Here is a 22,887-nt window from a genome sequence, read left to right on the forward strand (position 1 = left end):
GCAAAAGGCAAAGACATCAAATTGTTAAAGAAGGGGAACGATAATGCATGAGTGGCAATAATATATTAATAGCATCCAAAGTAGAGTTGGCCTCTGAAGCAAAGAATATGGGTAAAATGCATTGAAGCATGTTTACTCAAACAAAAAAGAAGGGAACCAATAAGGGAGGGAATAAAGAAAAAAGCCTAAAGGGTAAATTATTATATGTGCCTGAAGCAAAGCAAAGAATTTATGAGATGTTGATATACATAAGACGCAAAGGATAGCAAAATTTAGGGAGGATGGAATTAGCGGGAAAAAGAGAAAAATCTAAACTGAAAAGAACTAAGGAGAGGGATTAGGGAGAAAGAGAGATTGTCAGATTGAAGAAGCACAAGAAAGCTGAACCAAAGATACTATTATATTGTACCTTAGATTTTCCAGGTCCGTATAATACTTGTCTTCTTTCCGTACTCACTTTTTGTTATCCTTATTATGTTTGCTTCTAAATACTAAATGCCTAGTAGACAACTTGATTTTGTATTACTTGTATTATTTAATTTTTTTTTTGGGATAAAAAACGTTAATAAACCAAACCTTGATCAAAGTTACTTGTATCCCCCAAATAAAATTGTATTACGTGCATGTCTCAACTTGGATTTATATAAATCGAATTGACTTATATCAATTTAGTCTTACAAATAATTTATTAGGATTGATAGTAAATTAAAGTGACCTATTTTGATTTAGTATGAAATGATGAACAGTACATCTATAGTAAATTAAATCAATTTGATTCAATTTACTACTTGTAACAAATTATTGATATTTATTATAATTTGTCAATAATCACAGGACTATGACTAATTTCACGTAAAGTTGATCTTATTGACAATTCTATATATTATTTTTAAATTTTGATAAAATTTTTAATATATATTACAAAAATATTAGATATCATTAAATTTTTATTTCATACTAAAAATTAAATATAGATGTATAGTTTATTTAAAAATTTATAATTTCGTAATAATATTATGGATAAAAATATTAATTTAAGCTCTAAAATTTTTGAGAAGCGAATTTAATTTACAATATTGCTCATGGTAATTAGGGATACACAAAAATAACAAACCAAATAAAAATAAAAACTGAAATCACACTGTATATATGATCTTAGATATGTAGTACATGATCCAAAAATCCTAATAATAAGAATAATCATTTTAAGGGTAAATTACTTAAATAAAATAAATATCAATTTAAATTATTTATATACGACTTTTAAAAAAAAATTACTCATATCCATTTTTTTATAATTCTATGTAAATCGTCATATAAAATGTAGCGATTTACAAAAATAACATAAATCTACGGTAGGTTAGCACGGTTTTTATGCAGAACGTAAATGATCAAAATTCGTTACAGGATGTAGTGATTTCTGAAGAAAGTGAAGCAAGTATAAACCATTGAGAGAGTAGCAGTTTATGTTAATATTTTTTTAAGATAATTTGTTTAGCGGCAAGTGCCTTCTCTTTTATGTTGTTTTGAGTATATAAATTTTGTTTTAATTTTTTATCGTATCTTTCATTGGAATAGGTTTGTTTGGGTGAGTTGTTAAGAAAAGATTTTTTTTCGACTTATCTTTTTTTAGAAAATCTTATGTAAAAGTAAAAGTAATTTTATGGTTGGATATCTCATGCAAAAAGATCTTTTTATCCATCAATTATGTTTAGGTATAACAATATAAAAGTACTTTTTGTTTATTTATTATGAAAGACATCTTTTTTTAAGGAAAAATGATGATGTAAATTACAGTTTTTCAAAAAAGTATTTTTTTTTATTTTTTTAGTACTTTTATTTTTACTACTAAAAATTTGCCAAACATGTTAAAAAATAAAAAATATATTTTTTCATTAAAAAAAAAATTTTTTTTATCAAAATAATGGCGCCCAAACAAGCACTTTGACTAATCTATCGCCATGCACAAGACGAAATTTAAATCTTTAATACAAATTAATGAGCTAAACACTAGATCAATCTAACTTAATTAATTTGTGACGTGAATTAAAATTAAGTTATTTTATTAATTTTTTTTATAATAGACCTACTACTTTAAATAAAATAAAATAAAATTCTAATTTAATCTACAAAATAAATTATATTATTTATTTAGTTTGTACTTTTTCCTTTAATTTTTTTAAATTTAAGTGTTAGGATTTATTTTTTTAATCAATAGAAATGATAAGAATTTTATTAATAACATTGTGATATTAATAGAAGTGTGACCCTGTAGCAGATTATCTTGGAGAACATATTAACATAAATCGTTGTTGCCTTTGGCGGTTTATGCTTGTATCACCTTTTTACGAGACTGCTACATTCTATAGTGATTTCTGATCATTCACGTGCTGCATGAAAACTGCGTACCTACAGCAATTTCTGTTATTTTTATAAACTGCTACCCCTATAGCAATTTATATAGAATTATGAAAAAAATGTATATGAATAATCTTTTTATAAAAATTGTATATGAATAATTTTAATTTTCATTTATTTTATTCAAGTAACTTGCCCTTGTTTAAATGCGAACTATGTTGTAATTTAATTAAGTTTTATCCACAGTTTTATCTTTTATCGTCAAATACCTATCGATGACTTTACATTATACAGAAAAATAAGATAAAAGACTGATAATGTTGTGATTTTCAATTAAAAAAAAAATTTCTAGTAGAGATTTTTCAATCAAATTGCTTATTATAATAGCTTCCAAGAAAACTTTTTTGAGAAGATGTCAATTGCTTTTCATTTCACATTTCATACACGTTTCTTGTTACACAGGCATGCATGTAGAGGAGAAAGAAGATATAGCCATGTAGGGCAACAAGCTAAGAACAAAAGCATGGCTAATCCAATTCCTTTACCTGATTTCTTGCAACAACGTGCCTTCGACTTCGCAGTTGAGAAACTCACAAATTTGTGGAAGAAGCATGTAAGGAATCGGGTGGACTACGCATTGAACTGCCATAAGAAAGTTAAGAAGTTAGGAAAAGCTGTGGAGGAGCTCAAGGAGGATGGAAAAAAGGTCCATGATAAAGCCGAGGAGGACGAAGGGCTTTATGGGAGAGAAGTATATCATGTTAAAGCATGGCTGCGTCAAGTAGATGAAATAATCTCTGAATATGGCAAGTTGAAAGATGAACACAGTAAACACGTTGTCATAAATCTGAAGAAAAGGTATCTCTGTAGCAAGAGGGCAGAAGAAATCAAAGAGTTAGTCATGGAGCTACAAAAAGAAAAGCTGGATAATATATCTTACTGGCAGCAGCAGCAGCAGCAACAACAACAACAATGGCCATCCTCTGGATTCATGGGTGTTACATTTTCTGATTCTCATTATGTGAGTAGCAGTTTCATTTCTATGATATTCATATAGAGTTGTATGTATCATAATTAATACTCGTATTGAATTTGTACTTGTGCATCATATGTAGATGGAATTTAAGTCGAGAAGGACTACAATGAAAAGGATTATGGCATCGCTAGAAGACTCGAATTCAAGATTGGTTGGTGTTTATGGACCAGCTGGTATTGGGAAGACCACTTTGGTGATAAAGGCTGCCAAACAAGCTCAGGAAATTGACAAGTTGTTCGATATGGTGATCATGGTGAACGTGACAAAACGTCCTGATACAAAGAAGATTCAAGGCCAAATTGCTGAAATGCTAGGAATGAAATTGGAAGATGAAAGTGAGGAAGCAAGAGCAACTAGCATACAAGAGAGGCTGAAGAATGAGAAGGATAACATCCTTATAATCCTGGATGATCTGTATGCCAAACTGGATCTGAATGCTTTGGGAATCCCACTACAAACAAAAGAAGAATCTTCTGCCATTGTGGTTCATAGCCAAAATCCTGAATTGGAGGATAATAAGCGACCTGGGAAATCTGCTACTGATGATGATAAGAATAAGATGAAAGCAAAAACCTCCTTCGTCTATGGCTCTAGCAAGTTAAAAGAGCACAACAGGGGGTACAAGGTTATATTGATTTCTGAGATGAGACAGGTATTAACTGAAATGGATGTGAAAGCAGCCTCTATTTTTGCTATAAATGTCTTAAATGTCATGGAGGCAGAGAAATTGTTCAAGAGCATGGTTGGAGTAGGCGCCAATGATTCTGAACTTGAAACATTGGCAACTGATATAGCCAAGAAGTGTAACGGTTTGCCTATGTCAATAGTTACAACTGCAAGGGCATTGAAAAATCAGCCGAACCCCTTGGTTTGGAAGGATACCCTTGTAAAACTTGAAAAGCTTGCGGTGGAAAATCCAAATGCAGCACCTGAATATTCTACAAAGTTGAGTTACGGGCTTCTAGAAAATGAGGAGCTCAAGCTTACCTTCTTGCTTTGTGCCCATATGGATCATGACGCATTGGTTGCGGATTTGGTGAGATATTGCATCGGTTTGGGTTTTCTTCAAGGCGTCTACTCAGTGTGGGAAGCCAGAGACAGAGTACAAATGCTACTTGCCAAGCTAAAAGACTCAGGTTTGTTGTCTGACAGTTATTCAAGTCATCATTTCACAATGCAAAATCTTGTTCGCAATGCAGCTTTGTCAATATCATCTGAGGAGAGACATGTGTTCACAATGACTGAAGGAAAATTCAATGAATGGCCTAGCAAGGATGAACTTGAAAGCTGCACTATTATCTCGTTAAGACACTGCAATTTCATTAGGAGATTTCCCAAGAGCATAAAATGTCCTAGACTTAGCGTATTTCATATTGAAAATAATGGTCCATGTTTAGAAATACCAGATAGTTTCTTTCAAGAAATGGAAGAACTTAGGGTATTGATTTTGATTGGTGTCAATCTTTCAAAATTGCCTTCATCAATTAAAAACCTCACAAAACTTAGGATGCTTTGTTTGGAGCAATGCATTCTAGGTGAGCAATTAGAGATCATAGGAGAGTTGGAAAACTTAAGAATTCTCAGCTTTTCAGGATCTGATGTCAAAAGTTTGCCTCATGAACTAAGCCATTTATCTAATCTACAAATCTTTGACATAAGTAACTGTTACAAGCTTAGAGTGATTCCACATGATGTAATGTCAAATTTAACTAGATTAGAAGAGTTGTATATGAGAAACATTCCCTTTCAAAGCGAGGTTGATGATGGCAAGCAGAGTGAAAATGCTAGTCTATCTGTGTTAGGAAATCTGAACCAATTAACAAATCTAGACCTACAAATTCCAAATGCTTCTTCTTTGCCCAATAATTTCTTCTTTGACAAGCTGTATAGCTACAAGATTATCATTGGGTCTTCAAACAGAGGATATTCAGATCCTGATTTCCAGATTCCAAAGAAGTATGAATTGTCCAGATGCTTGGCAGTATATCAAGAGGATGGCAGCTTTGACGTTCATTCCCATGATGCAATCAAAATGCTGTTTGAAAGAGTGGAAATTTTGTTGCTGGAAAAGTTCAACAGTGTCCAGGATGTTTTTTATGAACTGAATTTGAAAGGATTTCCATCTCTTAAGCATTTATCCATTGCAAGAAATCATAGTATTCAATGTCTCATCAGTCCAAAGAAAAGGGGGTATCCTGAGAGGATTTTTCCTAAATTGGAGTCTTTGCATCTCTATAAGCTCAAGAAAATGGATCAAATATGCTGCTGTCAATCACTCTCAAAAGATTCATTTGCTGAGTTGAAAATGATTAAGATCAGGCTCTGTGGTCGGATGAAAAATGTTTTCTTATTTTCTATGGTCCAAAAACTAGCTGCTCTTGAAACAATTGAAATTTCTGAATGTTACTCTTTGGAGAAGATTGTTGACATGGAAACAAATAATGAAAAAGAGCCTCTTCCTAAGTTCTCTAAACTACGTTCTTTGACACTACAATCTTTATCCAAGTTTACTGGGTTCGACCCTGTTGCATCAGACGGAGATACCAGATCACTGTTCCATCACAAGGTATGTTCATAACTTCTTTCCAGATTTGATTATCTAGTGCACTTTGACTTGTTTTTTCTCCAAGGGAGGAAAGTAATTTAAGAAAATCGAATTCAATTTCTTTAATAGTTAACTTTTTATATTGGTTGACAGATTGAAGTTCCGAAGCTAGAGAGAATGGAGTTGTCTGTGCTCCAAATCAACCACATATGGAGTGACCAAACATGGAATAATAAAAACCAAAGCATTTCTCCCTTTCAAAATTTAATACACTTGGACGTGAATGACTGTTGGAATTTAGAATGCTTATGGTCATTTTCTATCGCCCGACCTTTGGAGAATCTTCAAAGCCTTTCTGTCAGTGAATGTAAGATGAGATACATCTTTCCTCAAGTTCAAAGTGGAGAGACTAAAATGAACAATAAGGTACGTAATTTGCTAACAATATATTACATTTGTCTTATTAATTAGTTCTTGGTGAAAAAAATTTTTAAGTGCTAGCTTGCTTGCTGGATTGGTTTTTTGAGTGAAAAAAATATTTAAAAAAAAAATAAAAATACTTTTATTCAATTTAAAAGTTACTAGAATGAGACTTGCATGATGCGCGGGCCATAAATTAATTATTGTATGTAATAAATATTAAAAATGATTATGTTTTTGTAAAATTAAATTAAATATGTATAAACTAAAATTAAATTTAAAATGTGTTTTGTTTAAAATAATTTGTAGTACAAAAGATTTGGATATTGGAGTTATACAAAGTGACATTTTTAGTTGGTGGTTTGATTTTTGCATTTATTTTGGTTGATGAACCTAGTCTTCTTATGTGACGCTTGTCCTCCTTTTTCTTTATTGGTTATTGTTAGAGTTGTTGCTTTTTTCTTTATGTGTAGATTCTTGTGAAGGCATGTTGTTCTTTATGAATTGTTGAGTTGTATGCACTTTCTATTGTGTTATTTGTTCCATTTTTGCATGTATGTTCTTCTTTCAAAGATGTGTCTTGAATTTGTATGATTTTCTTTCTCCTATATATCTCTTGATGTGCATGCAGTTTTACAATGACATCTACAATAAAAAGAACAAAAATGTGTAGAATTTTTTTTAAATAAATTATATTTAATAATAATTGAAATAGTATAACATGAAATTATTTGTTAACATTTTATTTGACCCACTCTGTTAGACAATATCTCAAGTGATACAAATTCAAAATAGTGTTGAAAAATGTTCAATTTAAAAATACAATAAATATGTTTGTTTTGTACCTTTTCATCTAATATAATCATTTCTAAGCAAAGAAACTCTTCTTCATTTTATTTGTGGGTGTTAATATTTTTCATAGACGAACCACACGAACTTTGATAAACCAATTGTCTGATTGTTTGGAAATATTGTCTAAAGAATGATGCTCCATTGAGTAAGTTTGAGATGTTGTGTAATGCGAAAATAAATTTTTTGTGTTAAATTTGATGTTATTTGAAGAAATAGTGATAAAAGACTTATATAAGTAGTTCAAATAGTATAAAATTTGAATATTTGTAACGGAAATATGATTAATAGATTATTATGACTTTTGTATTATAGATATTTATTACATTTAATGAGTTATTTATAAAATTAATAAATTAATTGTTAAGGTTATAAATTTATTATATTATTTATAACGGTAAAATATAATAAATATAGGGATATGAATTTTTATAGGTTACAAATTTAGTTAGACACTATTAATTTCTAATTATTATCATTAATTTTGCAGTCTAATTTGCATATATTTTTATTACTTGTATATTTTTTTGTATATATATATATTTTTTTTGTTGATTTGAAAATAATAGTTGATTTGGCAAGAATTGAGTGGTTGATTCTAAAATTTTACCAAGTAAGCGATATTGCTGACATGACATTAGTAGAAGGAGAAATATGTCTTAAAAATAATGTGGGTAAACTTATCCATCTACTTTTATATATTAAGAATAGAATAGATTTGAGTCTTTAAAAAATTTGCTTTTATTAAAAAAAAGCTAATAATACCTTACTTTTAAAAAAATAAAAATAAAAGACATTTTTAATATTTAAAATTTTTTTTAAAAAGTTAATCTAAATATAAAATTATTTTTGTCGGTTAAAAAAAATATACCTTTTAAAAAGATAAAAAAATAAGTACTTTTTTTGAAAGTCAATTCAAACTGACTTGTTATCCTGAGCACGTGTTACTTTTTTATTGGTTGATTTTTTAATTTGGTTATTAACTACGCTGCAGATTTGAATCAAAATTAATGTTTAATTTTAACTATGCTAGGGTCAGACTATAATTCACTTATTCTTTAAATTTGTATCTTTGTATTAAATTTGAAAAATATTAGTCCATGCTGGCCTAAATTTTAAAACTTTTTCTCTTCGATGTTATTTAATTTAAAAGAAAAGACAAAAAAAAAAAAACACACTGATGAATAAAAGTACATCACACCACTAATCATAAAAGTCAGATTTAATTTAAGGGAGTGTATGCATGTTAATTTCAATCTTCCGTGGAGTTAAATATTATATTTGGTTATTTTTGTCGTTTTCAATAATATTTTGAAGATATGTTTAGGATCTCGCTAGGGAGACAATGAACTATTTGTATAATGTGTACAATGGGCTATTGAGTTACAAAATGAACATCCTCATACTATCTAGAATAACCATTCGAGTACTAGTGATAATAAACATCTTCCCAAAAGGTTAAACTGATTTTGGAGTTCACCAATAATCAAACTCTTGACCTTTCGGATTTAGCACTCTAATACCATGTCATGATACCACTCATCCCAAAAGCTTCAGGGAAAAGATAATACTAATGATTATATGTCTAATACTCCATAAACCTCTATTGTACACATTGTATAAATATTTCATTGGCTCCTCGTACTTTTCCAATTTTAAAATTTGAATGATATAAAAATAAAAAAGTTGGATCATATAAAATAAAAATTTTAAAATTTATATGTTGCAATTGATCATCCTCCTATTTTGCACTCGCCTCTGTCTCTTCCTCCTCTCTCGACAGCCCTGCGTTTGCCTCCGTCATCGCTTTTGAACTCCTCCGTCATCGCTTTCTGTTGATATTTTTTTGAAAGTTAAAAAAATTAGTTGCTCTTGTTGTGGGTGAGAGGTGAGTAGTGATGGAAATTAAGGTGAGCTGAGTTATATGACCGGACCGATTACCATTTCAGTTATGATAATTATGGTTTGATCATTCCTAGATTTTAGTTAATTTTTTTATTAAATATTTTTAATATGTAATTTTTGAATGTTCATGAATGAAATTAATAAATAATAAATAAAATAAATTCTGACTTTTTTTTATCTTCTTAAATTACTGATTACTTATTTACATTCATATCCATATAACACATTAATTTCTACACCCTTCAATGAATGACCCATTTAGCTACAGCTTTGATAGAATTTTTGAAAGGAAAAAAGAATTTCAAATGAGTTGTTTGCACTTTGAATGCAGTAAATGTATTTAGCATAATTGCTAATTCAATTAGCTTGCTATTGTGAACCAAAAGCAGGATGCAATTTTTCCAAATTTGAAGACTGTCAAACTGAGTAACATAAAGAGTTTGTGTAAAATATGGAATTCTGAAGCTCATGAAAATTCTTTTGGCAAACTACACACTCTTATCATTGAGAAATGTGATGAATTGGTCCATGTGATTCCTTATAATATAGTTGGAAGATTGTCGAATTTAAGTTCCTTGAGGGTTACGAACTGCGAGTCAATCAAAGTTATATTTGAAGAAGCTGATGATGATAATAGAAAACAAGATAACATCAAGTTGCAAGATATTCATTTAGAAACACTCCCAAAACTGAAAAATGTATTCAAATGGAAGAAAGAAGTAAAATGGAGTGATCTCAAATTGCAAAAGATATGGGTGCATGATTGTGAAAGGTTGGAAAACATATTTTCAGTTTCTGTAGTCAAGACTACTGAAATAAATATGGAAAGTCTTGAAAGCCTTGTGGTTTCAGATTGCTCTCAACTCAGAGAAATAGTGGACAACAAGGGAGCAGATGTTGTCATCGACAAAAGTGGTCCTGTTAAATTCAACTTGCCTAAATTGAGGAAAATAGTAGGCAAGAAGGGACAAGATGATGTTATCGACAAAAGTGGTCCTGTTAAATTCAACTTGCCTAAATTGACTAGTGTCAAGCTTTTGGAACTATCAAAATTCAAGAGTTTTTATTCATCGGGAGCTTATGAATTAAGTTGTCCAGCATTGAATGACCTATCTATTCAACGTTGTTACTTGTTGGAACCATTTGAAGAAATCCTATTGCATGCAAAAACAAAGAATATTCTTTTTCCAGAAAATTCTAAAACTGGAGAAATAAAAGTAAAGGAGGTAATACTAGCAAGTCTTTTAACTCCGAATAGATTCTAGCTTGCTAGTAGAAAAATGGAAGAAAATTTATGGGATAAGAAAAATTAAACAAATTAATTAAAATAGAACAGTCAATGTGGCAATGTTGTATATAATTCATTAATTTTCATTATTGATTTCATATAGGTAATGAATAACAAGTTAAAGTCCATGCACATTGAACCGCGACATCTAGTCGGGTCATCAATGGACTATGACTACAGAAGGGATAGCTTAGAAGAGCTTCAGTTGTCTCGACTGAATAATACTGATATTATATATTGTTTCCTTCATTGCAACCCTAACCTCAAGAGCTTATGCTTGAATCATTGTTATTACTTTAGAGAATTGAAGCCTGGTGGAACAAGAAGGCCCGCTATTGGGGTTGTGCCAAAGTTGAAAAGCTTGACATTAACAAACATGTATTATCTTGAGAAGATTTGCTTTGAACAAGATGCAGTCCTTCAAAAGATAGAGTCATTGGTTATAAACAATTGTTTAAGTTTGTACACCATAGCACCTTCGTCTGTGTCTCTCGCTCACTTGACAATTCTAGAAGTGGTTGACTGTGGGCAATTAAGATATGTGATGTCACCATCAACTGCCAAAAGCTTGGGTCAACTCAAATCCATGAAGGTAATCAATTGTGAAATTCTAGAGGAAATTGTTTCAGAGAAAACACAACAAGGACAGGAAGAAAAAGAAAATGTAGTCACGGAGGTTCCCATCATTTTCAAACAATTGACAACTCTTGAGCTTGTGTCATTGGAGAGCTTTAATAGTTTCTGCAGCTCCAAGAATTGTGCCTTTAAATTCCCTTCACTGGAGAATTTTATTGTGAGTGCATGCCCCAGAATGCGAGTTTTCTCTGCAAATGAAGTGGACTGTGGGCCAAATTTGCAAAAGATATATTATGTGCATCACAAAAAGAAAAAGAGATGGTGTTGGCACGAAGACAATATAAAATCTACAATAAAATACATATATGACAATAAGGTAAGTCTTTTATGAATTTTTTTTTTATTAGTGGTTTCCTTTTTATTTTCTCATTTAATTAATAATTAAGACATATAGCTTATTTCATTTTATTTTATTCGAACATGACTTTGTTTGAATTAGTTGGCGAAGACCTTTATAATTAACATTTTTATTTACGCAGATCATTATCAAATGAAATATTCGAATAATGTAACAAGTATACTTCAATTTTTGTGATAACTAATTTTGCATTATTCACAGAAATTTTTTGAAGGCATGAATGAGTTGCATTTGTATTCTGATAAAGTTTTTCTAAAATCAATCTGGCAAAGTAAAGAAGGTCCCCGAAAAGATTGGTTTTCTGGTTTAAAAAATCTGACGCTATATGACTGGGATGCATCGCATGCAATTCCGTCAAATGTCCTCTGTTGTTTGAAGAGCTTACAAGAAATTCGAGTGGAGCTCTGCCACAACATAGAAAGCATTTTTGAGATGGATGACACTAAGAGCTGGGAATCATCATTCCAACTGAAGAAGCTAAGTTTAAATTATCTTACAAGTCTGAAGAGTGTGTGGCAACATGACAAAGGAGAAATCCTTCTAGGCTTTCAAAATCTGCAGCAGGTCACTATCAATGGTTGTAGTAAACTGACAAGTGTATTTCCTACTGTCTTGGCCAGAGATCTTAAAAAGCTCGAGGAACTTGATGTAAGCGATTGCGCTCAGTTGCAAGAACTTGTTGGAAAAGATCAAGAGGAAGCAGTGGAAGGATCACAAAAGTTTGTGTTTCCTCGTTTAACCAAACTAAAACTATCAGAGTTGCCACAGCTAAGAGACTTAAACTCTGGAAGATTGACTCTGGAGTGCCCCGAGTTAAAGCAGCTGCACCTGTTTCCGAAGCAACAACAAAAATATCCGGAGGTAATAAGCAAGTGCATGGGGTCTATATACACTTTTTCTTCTCTTATATATTTTGTTTCTTATCATTTGCGTTCCTTAATTCATTAATAGGACGGTGTTTCCAAGGTGGAGAAGTTGTGGCTCAATCCAAATCACACTTGGGCGAAGCAGTTTATGAATAAAGGCGACTTTCATCACTATTTAAATGAACTTTACCTTAGGTACTCTGGTTACAATGATGATGGAGAGAACTCTACTTCACCATTTGAGATACTTGCTGACAAGATGCTTCCCAAATTAGAGATTATTGATATATATGGGAACAAACATTGCAAAACCATGAATATTCCCAAAGAAGCGGGTGAGAGGATGCTTCACTTGAAAGAATTGAAGTTGGACTCACTAAATGAGCTGAACTCCATTAGTGGGCTAGAGTACTTGTTAAAGCTGCGGTTATTGAAGGTTTCTTTTTGTCGTAAATTGACAACAGTATTAGTACTACAATCATGTTCCAATCTGAAAGAATTGCATATAAATGATTGTGATGGATTGGAATGTTTATTGACATCCTCAGCAGTAAAAATGCTAATACACCTTGAGGAGTTGAAAGTTGAATACTGTAAGTCATTGAAAGAAATAGTGGGAAAAGAAGAAGAAAGTGGGACGGAAGACATTATTGAATTTAAGCGCCTACACAGGATAACTCTTGAATCTCTGTATAGCCTGGAATGCTTTTATTCAGGGAATGCCACACTGAATTTGCCTTCTTTAATTCGAGTGGACATACAAGACTGCCCCAAGATGAAAATTTTCTCTCAAACAGAAATAAATGTGAAACCACCATTATTTCAAGTATTTTACTCCTATTATGAAGCTGAAAGATTGTTCTTCGATGATCTAAACGTAGCTGCTGCATACCAGTTTCTACAACAGGTAAAAACTTTTGAATCTATTTCCATCGAAGTTTCTTTTTTTTTTTTTAATTCAAATTTTGTTTTGAATTTATTATTATTATTATTATTATTATTAATAAATAAAAATGTAAGGAATGTAATATTCTTCGAATTATAAATTATAAACTCAAATTTGAGAAATCTTTTACTTTTCACCAAATTGACTTTTGAAAGATATATTTGTAAAAATTATAGTATTTATATTTGGTAAATTAAATTAAAAATGACTTTTAATAAATATAAATAATAATAATTATATTTAATAAAATATTTTTTAAAATTTAGAATGATCATAATATATATAAAAATAGAGAATTTTGATTGTAAATAAAATTTGGCATTGATTATTTAATCAAGAATAAATATAAATATTTATTAATATATAAAATTATATTAAAAACTTTTTAACATTGCATTTGATTTATGCAATTACAACTATTATATATATATATATGTTGGAACTGCTTTTTTATAATATAAATTAACATAAGTGGCTATAAATGTCTCTAAAATTACGTTAAACATACTAAGATCTGAGTACAAAATTCACCAGTTAAGAAATTGATCATATATCCTTTTATTATATATTGATATAAATTTTGGAAATGAAATGAAAATTGGCAATATATTATTTTTTTTGTTAGCATTGTTTTATGGTCACGCCAAAAGAGGTATAATTAATTAATATAATTTCGACAAGGAAAAGTCTAGGGGCCAACAACTTTTGTGTTTTCTGACCAGCACTTAACCATCAAAACAAAAGTGAGTGATCTCCCACCATTAGATGTAATCTCATACTATTAAAAATACTATTGATAGCCAATTGATGGTTACAAAACAACAAAAATTGCTGATCCCCTACCATTCCTCTTTTGACAAAATGATCAATGTGGGTAAATATAAAATTCCAAACATCTATTTATAAAATGGTAAGTGACAAACAAATGATTAGAAAGTAAATTATGCTAACCATATCTAAACCTTTATAAACAAGGGATAAAAGATTTTTTATATCAATTTCAAACTATCGGCAAATGAATTTGTATGTTGTCCATTAAATTTGATAAGATGTTTAGTAGTTTTTTCAATTAAAAAACTCAGAATTTATTTATTATTTCTTTTGTAATTAATTATATTCATCACTATTGTTATTTCTGATAGAAAATTTAAAATATTTAAAGTTCTAATTAATCTTTTTTATTATATATACTTTCCTGACATAATAAAACCCAGGAACATCTTGTTCTTGAAAATCATTGGGAGCTAAAAGATTTATGGCTTGATAAAGTACATATCTTAGGAAAGAGCTATTTCTCTGATTTCAAATTGGAAAGTCTGGTGGTGAAAGGGTGTGATGAATTTTTTACAACCGCAATACTACCTTCTCATTTACTTCCCTTCTTCAGTGGATTACAAGAGTTGGAGGTGCAGGGATACAATTCTGTTGAGGCCATATTCGAAGTCAAAGATACACCAACAGATATTGTTATTCCTTTGAAAAAATTGACCTTGGAGAAACTTCCAACTTTGAGCCATGTTTGGAACAAGCATCCTAAAAGAAAGCTAAGTTTTCCAAAATTGGAGGAGGTTATTGTTGATGAATGTGGAAGCTTAAAATCCTTGTTCCCAGAATCAGTTAACATACAGAGGTTAGAAGTGAAGAATTGTGAGAAGTTAGTTGAAATTGTCTCCAGAGATGAACTAGCCAAAGAAGAAGAAGCAAATAAACAGGTTAATATCTTCTCCAAACTATCTTGTCTGAAGCTGTGGAATTTGCCAAATCTGAGCTACATTTATCATGGAATGGAAGTCTCTGAAATTTCATTATCAAATGCATTACTACCATGGCATATGCTACATTCCCTTCATAAATTGGAAGAGTTGGTGGTTGGGACTTGTGGTTCCTTTGAGACAATATTTGATGTGAAAGATGCTCCAACAAATGAAGAAGATACAAACATGATTACTGTTATTCTTTTGAAGACATTGACTTTGGAACATCTGCCAACTCTAAGCCATATTTGGAACAAGGATCCTAAAAGAAGTAGTCTCAACTTTCCATGTTTGGAGGAAGTAGTTGTGAATGGATGTAAAAGCCTCACAAGCTTGTTGCCAGCATCATTGCCCATGTCTAACATAAAAAAGATAGATGTAAAAAACTGTGAGGAATTGGTTGAAATTGTAACAAAAGATGAAGCAGACAATGAAGAAATAAATAAGGAGTTTATTATGTTCCCTAAGCTAACCTCATTGACTCTGCACAATTTGCCAAATCTTACATACATTTATGCTGGAATGCAAATTCTAAATCTGCCCAAGTTAAGAGAGTTGGATATTTCTCAGTGTAAATTTGCAACAGATTCCACTGCAGAGGTACGAAAGCTCCTACCTTAAAAATATTCCTAAGTTTCTAATCTTGTTAGGTTTATATATGATATGCTTATTCTTATTTTTTGTTTGTTAATAACTTAATATATCTCTGACGAATCAATCCAAGTCTTTTAAATCATTCATAATGAGCACTCACCAAAAAATCATTCATAATGAGCCAAATGCATGTATATAATATAAGAAGCTACCCACCATTAGAAAATTATAGTATTTATATTTGGTAAATTAAATTAAAAATGACTTTTAATAAATATAAATAATAATAATTATATTTAATAAAATAGTTTTTAAAATTTAAAATGATCATAATATATATAAAAATAGAAAATTTTGATTGTAAATAAAATTTGGCATTAATTATTTAATCAAGAATAAATATAAATATTTATTAATATATAAAATTATATTAAAAACTTTTTAATTTCAATAATACAAACTAATTTTAGAAAACACTTCAAAAAGTATCTCCAATTTTTTAAAACTAAAAGTATAAATATATAATTGTAACACCCTACCATACTTAGTATTATGCTTAAGTCATAAGACTGAGATAGTAAGGTATTACGACCTCTAAGAATAGTAATATATATATAATAATAATAAAGAAAAAGTTATTTAACTAGGAGCCTTGAAAAACGGGTAAAAGAAAATCGCAAAATAAAAAGCGCAACGCTCAAGGAATAGGATTACTTGCATGCTAAGAAACCTAATAGGAACATGATAAAGATAAGCAGAAGAATAAAGGAAAGCCAAGGTAACAGCATAACTAGCCCCTGACTCAGCCTGCGAAGCTAAGGCTGGCCGGAGGATATATATATATATATATATATATATATATATATATATATATATATATATATATATATATATATATATATATATATATATATATATATATATATATATACATATAAACATACTTAAGTATCCCCAAAATACACCAAAACATCAAAGTAAACTCCTATCTCTCCCTAATCCTCTAAGAGGAGCAGCATACACAAGTTACTTGGAGAGTAAGCTAAACAAATATATACATGTATACAACCAAAACCAAAATACACCCAAGGACTACTTCGCTTCCCAAGATCCAGACGTCTAGTGAGGAGCTTCTCGACCTGCATCTGAAAAACAACAATACAATATGGAATGAGAACCGGAGGTTCTCAGCATGGTAAAAGTGCCACGCGCATAAGAAATACGGTCCTGAGAATGCCATAGGCAATCCTAGAACTCCGTTATTCAATTATCCAACTTAAGTACTAAATAGAAGCCATAAATAGGGGTAGGTATTCTAAATCTGCCTAACTTACTCAAGTTCAAGCTTAACCTAACACTAAACCATTTCCTCCGTTTTCCCCATCCTTTCATCATTCAGAATGCAACAGAAACAAGCAACCAAACAAGTTCCCGCACAAGTAATGATCAAATAGTACAAATAGCAAGTATAACAAATAGCAGGTAATATATATCAATTAGGCATACCCAGGAAATGCATAGCAATCCATACAAACAAATGCATATGATGCATGCCTGTCCTATGGCTGATGGGGCCCATCTGTCGGTTATCCAGCCAACCCGACAAGTCTGAAAACCTTAGACTATCTCCCGTCGCGCATCCCCAAGAGTCTATGCATAGAGTTCACATTCAATCATCATATAATCACTCAATGGGGGCTATCCATACCCGGGAATTTATACGTGCCCGGTCACCCTTACGACGTAGGGTCAACAGAGTATCGAGATTCAACCTGGAACACGTGGTGGCGAGCCACAGTTCTTACCTAGGGAAACTCGTATCTCAGATATCATTATTCATAAGCCATGGCAATTATCATCAATACATCATCAAGTATCAAACCTTAACATTAAACTTCATTAACTTCCTTATTTTCTTCATAAAAGCCACTATTTATAACTTTCTTCACCTTCAAGTTATCTTATTTTCCTAGCTTCTTTTACCTACTGGACCTAGAACCATACTTTAAGCCTTAAAGGGAAGAAAATGGAGGTTTAGAAGTGGAAAATTGGTTTAAAAACATTCAAAGCCGGTTTGGTCACCCTGAACTCAGATTTAAACACTAAACTTGCAACGTCCATAACTTTCTCCACAAAATTCCGTTTTCCACAAAGTTGATATCAATCAAAAGCTCTTGAAACTATCTTTTATTTGCAATAAACCACAACCCAATCCAAAATTTGAGGAGAATATTATGGACGTCTAAAATTCATCAAAATTTGGTTTTAACCACTTTCAACAAAACCTCTTTTTCTCCAACTTAAGTTTCTTACCATTTAAAACTTGCATTGTAAAACCATATCAACTCAATTCATCAACAACCATTACCAATATAAGCTTTAATCAACTCAACCAACCTAGAACATCAAAATTATCCACTTTTACCTCATACATCAATAACTTTTCCTTTGTTCACATCAATTCTTCACCTATACCAATTCTCATCATATATTTATCAACCTTCTATCAACATATACCAATTAAATGCCATTAACATAAATCAATTCTTCATACATGTTAATCCATCAACTTGACATAACAACCATTTATTAACAATCACCAACCATAATTCATCAATATCAACTTCAATATAACCCATTATAAGCAAGTCCAAAAGCATGAAATTAATAACATCAATACCTCATAATTCCAATCTATGTTCATCAACAATTTACTCCAACAACATTACAAACTACTCATTAAATGCAATTAACAGTTCAACTTATCCTATGGTTCCTCTAACCTAAGTTTTCACAACACTGTAAATATTAAACGTGCGAAACTTAAACCATACATTGGCCGATCACTTAGTTCACCCAAGGCAGCCTCACAACTCAAAATTACAGCCCCTCCAAACTCAATCAAACAGCCCCAAACCAAGCTTGATCACCAACAAGTCTCCAACAAGCATCAACATTCACATACACACTACCTAAACCACAATTAACACATCCAAACATAACAACTCAATACCCAAATTCCTAAATTCAGAAATTTTATTAGGGTTTGAGATCTCTTACCTTTACCCACTGATCCTTGGGCAATACCCACAAGAAATCAAGTCTAGTGGACCCCTAAAACATAAAAATCATAAAGGAATTGAGTTTCTCAAACCTTAAACTCGAAATTCATATACCAGCAGAAATGGAGCTAGGAAAAACCGATTCACTTACTGTTTTGTTTGGATAGAATTGAAGAGCTCGACGAGCCCGACACGTGGCCGCAAACGGTGCGGCGATCGGAGCCCGGATGAGGAAGTTATGGTAGTTGGAAGGAATGGTGAGGGTTTGTGAATCTCCTCTCCCTCCCTTGCTGTAATGGCGTCGCAGCAGCTTGTGAAGAAGAAAAGAGCTGCTGCCTCATTTAAGTGTTTGGGTCCAGTTCAACCGGTTTGGCCTTTTCGGTCCGTTTTTTGGCCAAATTTTTGAAATTGGTATCAAAATTTTTGTTTCGACGAGCTCTATCCTATTTTGATATTAGTTTTGTATTTTTAGCTTTCCTAATTAAAATTCAATTTATTAACTAATAATTTACCGATTTTTGCAGGGTTTACAATAATCATTTTGATTTACCAAATACAAAATAAAATACGGTGACTTTTTAAAAAGTTTAACAAAGCAAATTAACATCATTTTGATTTTAGTAGCATATCTCAAATATTCAACTAAATACGAGCAGCTTTTGCCATTTCTGATCTTTTGCTTGTATATGTGGTAATAGCTTATATGCACATCTAAAAGTCAATTTAAAAATTGCATGCTGAAAATACAAAATTGCATATGCATATATCGATTTATATTAATAACCTGTTATACGTAATAATGTTAGATATTTTTTTCGTTTTAAAAATTCGGTAGTTTGTTTTTTTGTCAAAAAAATATTTAGTCTTTAAAAAAATATACAATACTAAACTTATTTTAATTCTTTTATGATATTACTTAAAAAAATTAATACTTTTGCCTTTCTTTTGAAAATAAGCTTATTGAGAAAAGTTAATTCCATTGATTTGTCATCCTCGTATGTTTCAAGTATAATGTCAAATAATATTTTTGAAATTATCTGCAATAAATTATAGTTTGGCAATGAACTCAAAAGAATTGATTCTTATTTTGAGTTTAGGATTGAATTAAGAGTATCTATAAATTTTAAACAAAGAGACTGAAAATAGTGAGTTAATATTTTATTTAAAAAAAGCCATTTAACTATTTTGCAATAGACTTTGTCACAATAATACCTTTTTATAACTAAAAAAAAAGTGGCAAATTCTTTATTAAATTTGTTATTTACCGTTGAACAAATTGATCTTTTCTTATTTAAAATATTTTTAAATTCAATTGTCATGTGAAATCTTTTTTTATTTATAAGAAAAGCTATATTGATCGAGTAAAATAATCTTTTATCACATGTTATCTTCATCGTCAAGAAGAGTAATTTCTATAACACATGTTTAACTTATAAGCTTCTGCATGCTTCATTTATTTTATTTTATTTAGAATACTTTACGCATTTTGCAACATTTAAAAAAGGGAGAAGGTAAATTATATTGTCATGTCATGATGATGGTGTGTTGTCCTTCTTACTAAATTTGAATCCAATGGAGCAGGTTGTTACCCCTCACTTACAGCAACTGTCAATAGACAAGGCAGGTGTGATGATGCTTGACAATGAACTGCTTCATTTGGACCCACAAAACATAACATATCTGACATTGCAAGGCTTTAATGATATTCATGACTCAGATGCTGCATCTGCCTTTGATTTCTTTCCGAAGGTGCCACTTCCCAATATTCAGATGCTTGGGGTGGCCGACAGTGCTTTCAAGGAAATATTTCCCTCAAAAAAGCCTGAGATTATTCATTCACAGCTGCTTGCTCAAAAATTGGAACTGAGGAATCTGCACAAGCTTGAATCTATTGGGTTAGACCACACCTGGGTAACCTTCTCTAATCTCACATCGGTAAAAGTTGAGGGTTGTGCATCTTTGAAGTCTTTGTTCACTTCTTCAACCGCCAAATGTCTTGTTCAACTTGAACAGTTGCACATATCCAAATGTGAAGCACTCGAAAGTTTAATGCTGGATTATCAACCACATGAGAAACTGTCTCTTAGCCAAATACCAAAACTTGAGAGCTTCTACAAAGGAAATTCAACTTTGAATTTTCCATCTCTAAAGAAAGTCAAGGTCACTGAATGCAACAGATTGGAGTATATGTTCACATTCTCAACTGCCAAAAGCTTGCAAAATTTGAATAAGATGAAGATTTCCAAATGTAAGTCATTGGAAACAGTAGTTTTGGCAACACAAGAGGCAAACAAACAGCATGAAGATCTCACATTCCCAGACCTCGAATATCTGACTCTTAGTGAACTGCCAAAACTTGAAAGTTTTTTCACCGGAAACTCATCAACTTTGAATTTCCCAAGGTTTGGGTTTGAAGTTTGCATCAGTCAATGCGAGAGCATGAAAACTTTCTCACACGGTCACGTGGAAGCACCTGAATTATGGAAGGTGGAGATAGATGGAGTTCGTTGCTCAAACGAGAATCCTCTAAACACTACAGTTAGTCAACAATTTGAGAATCGATCGAATAAAGCAGCATTGATGAGTTAATTAGTACAATCATAATTTAACATGTAAGTTATTCTCTATCTTCTCAATTTGCATCTTCTTTGACTTTTCATGTTATACACTCCACCAAAACAATGGAGGAAGTTTCTGTTTTGAAATGTCATTTAATTTGCTTCCTTCATATTCGATTATATAATATTTTTGACATTGCTTATTTTATTATCCAATGCTTGTTCTTTCTGAGAATTTTAAAAAGAACAGTACAGTTAATTTGTCTCGAGTTAACTAGCCCTTGTATACAAATTCTTGCAGGAAATTTGTTGCTTGCTGAGAGAAGCTTATTTTCAAGGCATGCATTTGTTACCAGTTAGCCTTGCAAAACTAGTAGTCTAATCAAGGAGTAATGGACGAATAAATAAGGATGGTTAGTAAGATTTTTCTTTTTATTTTAAAAAATAAATAAAGTTGGAAATGGTTATGGTTTCATTATGTATGGATACAATCTCATGATTATGACAAATTGACCACTAAAATTATTAGGCCAAGTAACCAATTAGCTATAAAAAAACACAAGTTAATTTGACGCAGTTGCATATTTCTTTTTGCTACAGGAAAGTCTTACTATAATAAGTTTGGGTAACAATCATTCAACTCAAATCATAAAGAATGTTGCTTTTTTCAATCTTGTAACTTTTTAAACTTTAGTCAATATTATCTAACACAATTTTTTGTGAAATTTATTTTCTAGGTTCTATGGGACACCAAATGTAGGAGGAGGATATAAGTAGATCCCATCAAAGCAACAAATATTCATTTCTATTTGAGTGTGGTGTGTTGTGCATGATATAAATAAATTCCCTGTATTATTATGCAGGAAGAAGTGTATGATTCCTTTTTAACTTTTAAGTGACAAAGCTATAAGCTAAGTGTGTTTTATCACTTTATGAATAAATTATATTTTGGATTTTTATACAAGATATAAGGTGTATGTGTGTGGTTAATTTATTGAGAGTATTAGTGTACTTTTATGTATGAAAGTAGACTAATAATTTTGTACAATATTGAAGGAGTGTGTGGTTTGTGTTTCTTATTTCTACATAACACTATTTTAATGCATAACTAATAACTGTGATCTTATGTTACTATAAAAATTCAAGTTGTGTATGCCTTTACTTGTAAACAGCGTATTGCTATGGTAACTATGACATGTATATTTTGATTATTTTCTTTTTAAAAAATTGTGATTGTTGGATAAGATCGTATTAGTTACAAATATACTGCCACCAACATACTGCTAGCAAAGAATAGAGATGAGTGTCTCGGCAAGATTAATTGGATATAATTATTTCATGCAACTCTTTCCATATAATAGTGCAATCACTACAACAAAACAACATTTTGGCGACGCTTTTTTTAATGCTTGGCGACAGTTTTAACCGTTACTAAATGTTTTCGCGACGGTTAACAAAAGTGTCATAGATTTGAGCGTCGCCAGCTGACATAGTGACGGTTTTGGACCACCGTTGGTAAGAAGTATCGCTAAATTGTTTGTGACAATTTTTGAAGTATAAAAACCGTCACTAATTTGTAACACTTGTCAAGGTGTTTTTTGTACTGTATTTCGTGACATTTTCAAACTGTCATTAAATTACTAAATCCAGTGACGGTTTTTTTTCTATTTCGTGACTGTTTTAAACTATCATGAAACTTTTAGCGACAATTT

The 22,887-nt window shown here is 31.1% G+C and overlaps 1 protein-coding gene and 1 long non-coding RNA gene across 2 annotated transcripts; one reads left to right on the forward strand and one right to left on the reverse strand.

Moving 5' to 3' along the window:
* Window positions 1-231: 231 nt before the first annotated feature.
* Window positions 232-22,206, forward strand: LOC112729688 (uncharacterized). Its single transcript, XM_072208797.1, has 12 exons — window positions 232-423; window positions 2,821-3,379; window positions 3,474-5,960; window positions 6,093-6,365; window positions 9,503-10,339; window positions 10,505-11,353; window positions 11,597-12,256; window positions 12,347-13,168; window positions 14,422-15,561; window positions 20,199-21,229; window positions 21,477-21,588; window positions 21,913-22,206. The coding sequence occupies exons 2-10, from the start codon at window positions 2,882-2,884 to the stop codon at window positions 21,204-21,206; spliced, it is 8,574 nt and encodes a 2,857-aa protein (XP_072064898.1). The 5' UTR covers window positions 232-423; window positions 2,821-2,881; the 3' UTR covers window positions 21,207-21,229; window positions 21,477-21,588; window positions 21,913-22,206.
* Window positions 18,300-18,987, reverse strand: LOC112726861 (uncharacterized). The gene is made up of 3 exons (XR_003165436.3): window positions 18,769-18,987; window positions 18,616-18,669; window positions 18,300-18,527 (listed from the first exon to the last, which is right to left on the reverse strand). It is a non-coding gene; the product is annotated as an uncharacterized lncRNA (long non-coding RNA).
* Window positions 22,207-22,887: the final 681 nt, after the last annotated feature.

The sequence above is a fragment of the Arachis hypogaea genome, chromosome 12 (genome assembly GCF_003086295.3).
Source record: "Arachis hypogaea cultivar Tifrunner chromosome 12, arahy.Tifrunner.gnm2.J5K5, whole genome shotgun sequence".
Classification (NCBI taxonomy): Eukaryota; Viridiplantae; Streptophyta; class Magnoliopsida; order Fabales; family Fabaceae; genus Arachis; species Arachis hypogaea.

Coding starts and splice junctions, on each gene's coding strand:
- LOC112729688 (XM_072208797.1), top strand. CDS start 2,882: ATGGCTAATCCAATTCCTTTACCTGATTTCTTGCAACAACGTGCCTTC. Junction 3,380..3,473: donor CATTTTCTGATTCTCATTAT/GTGAGTAGCAGT, acceptor CATCATATGTAG/ATGGAATTTAAGTCGAGAAG. Junction 13,169..14,421: donor CATACCAGTTTCTACAACAG/GTAAAAACTTTT, acceptor AATAAAACCCAG/GAACATCTTGTTCTTGAAAA.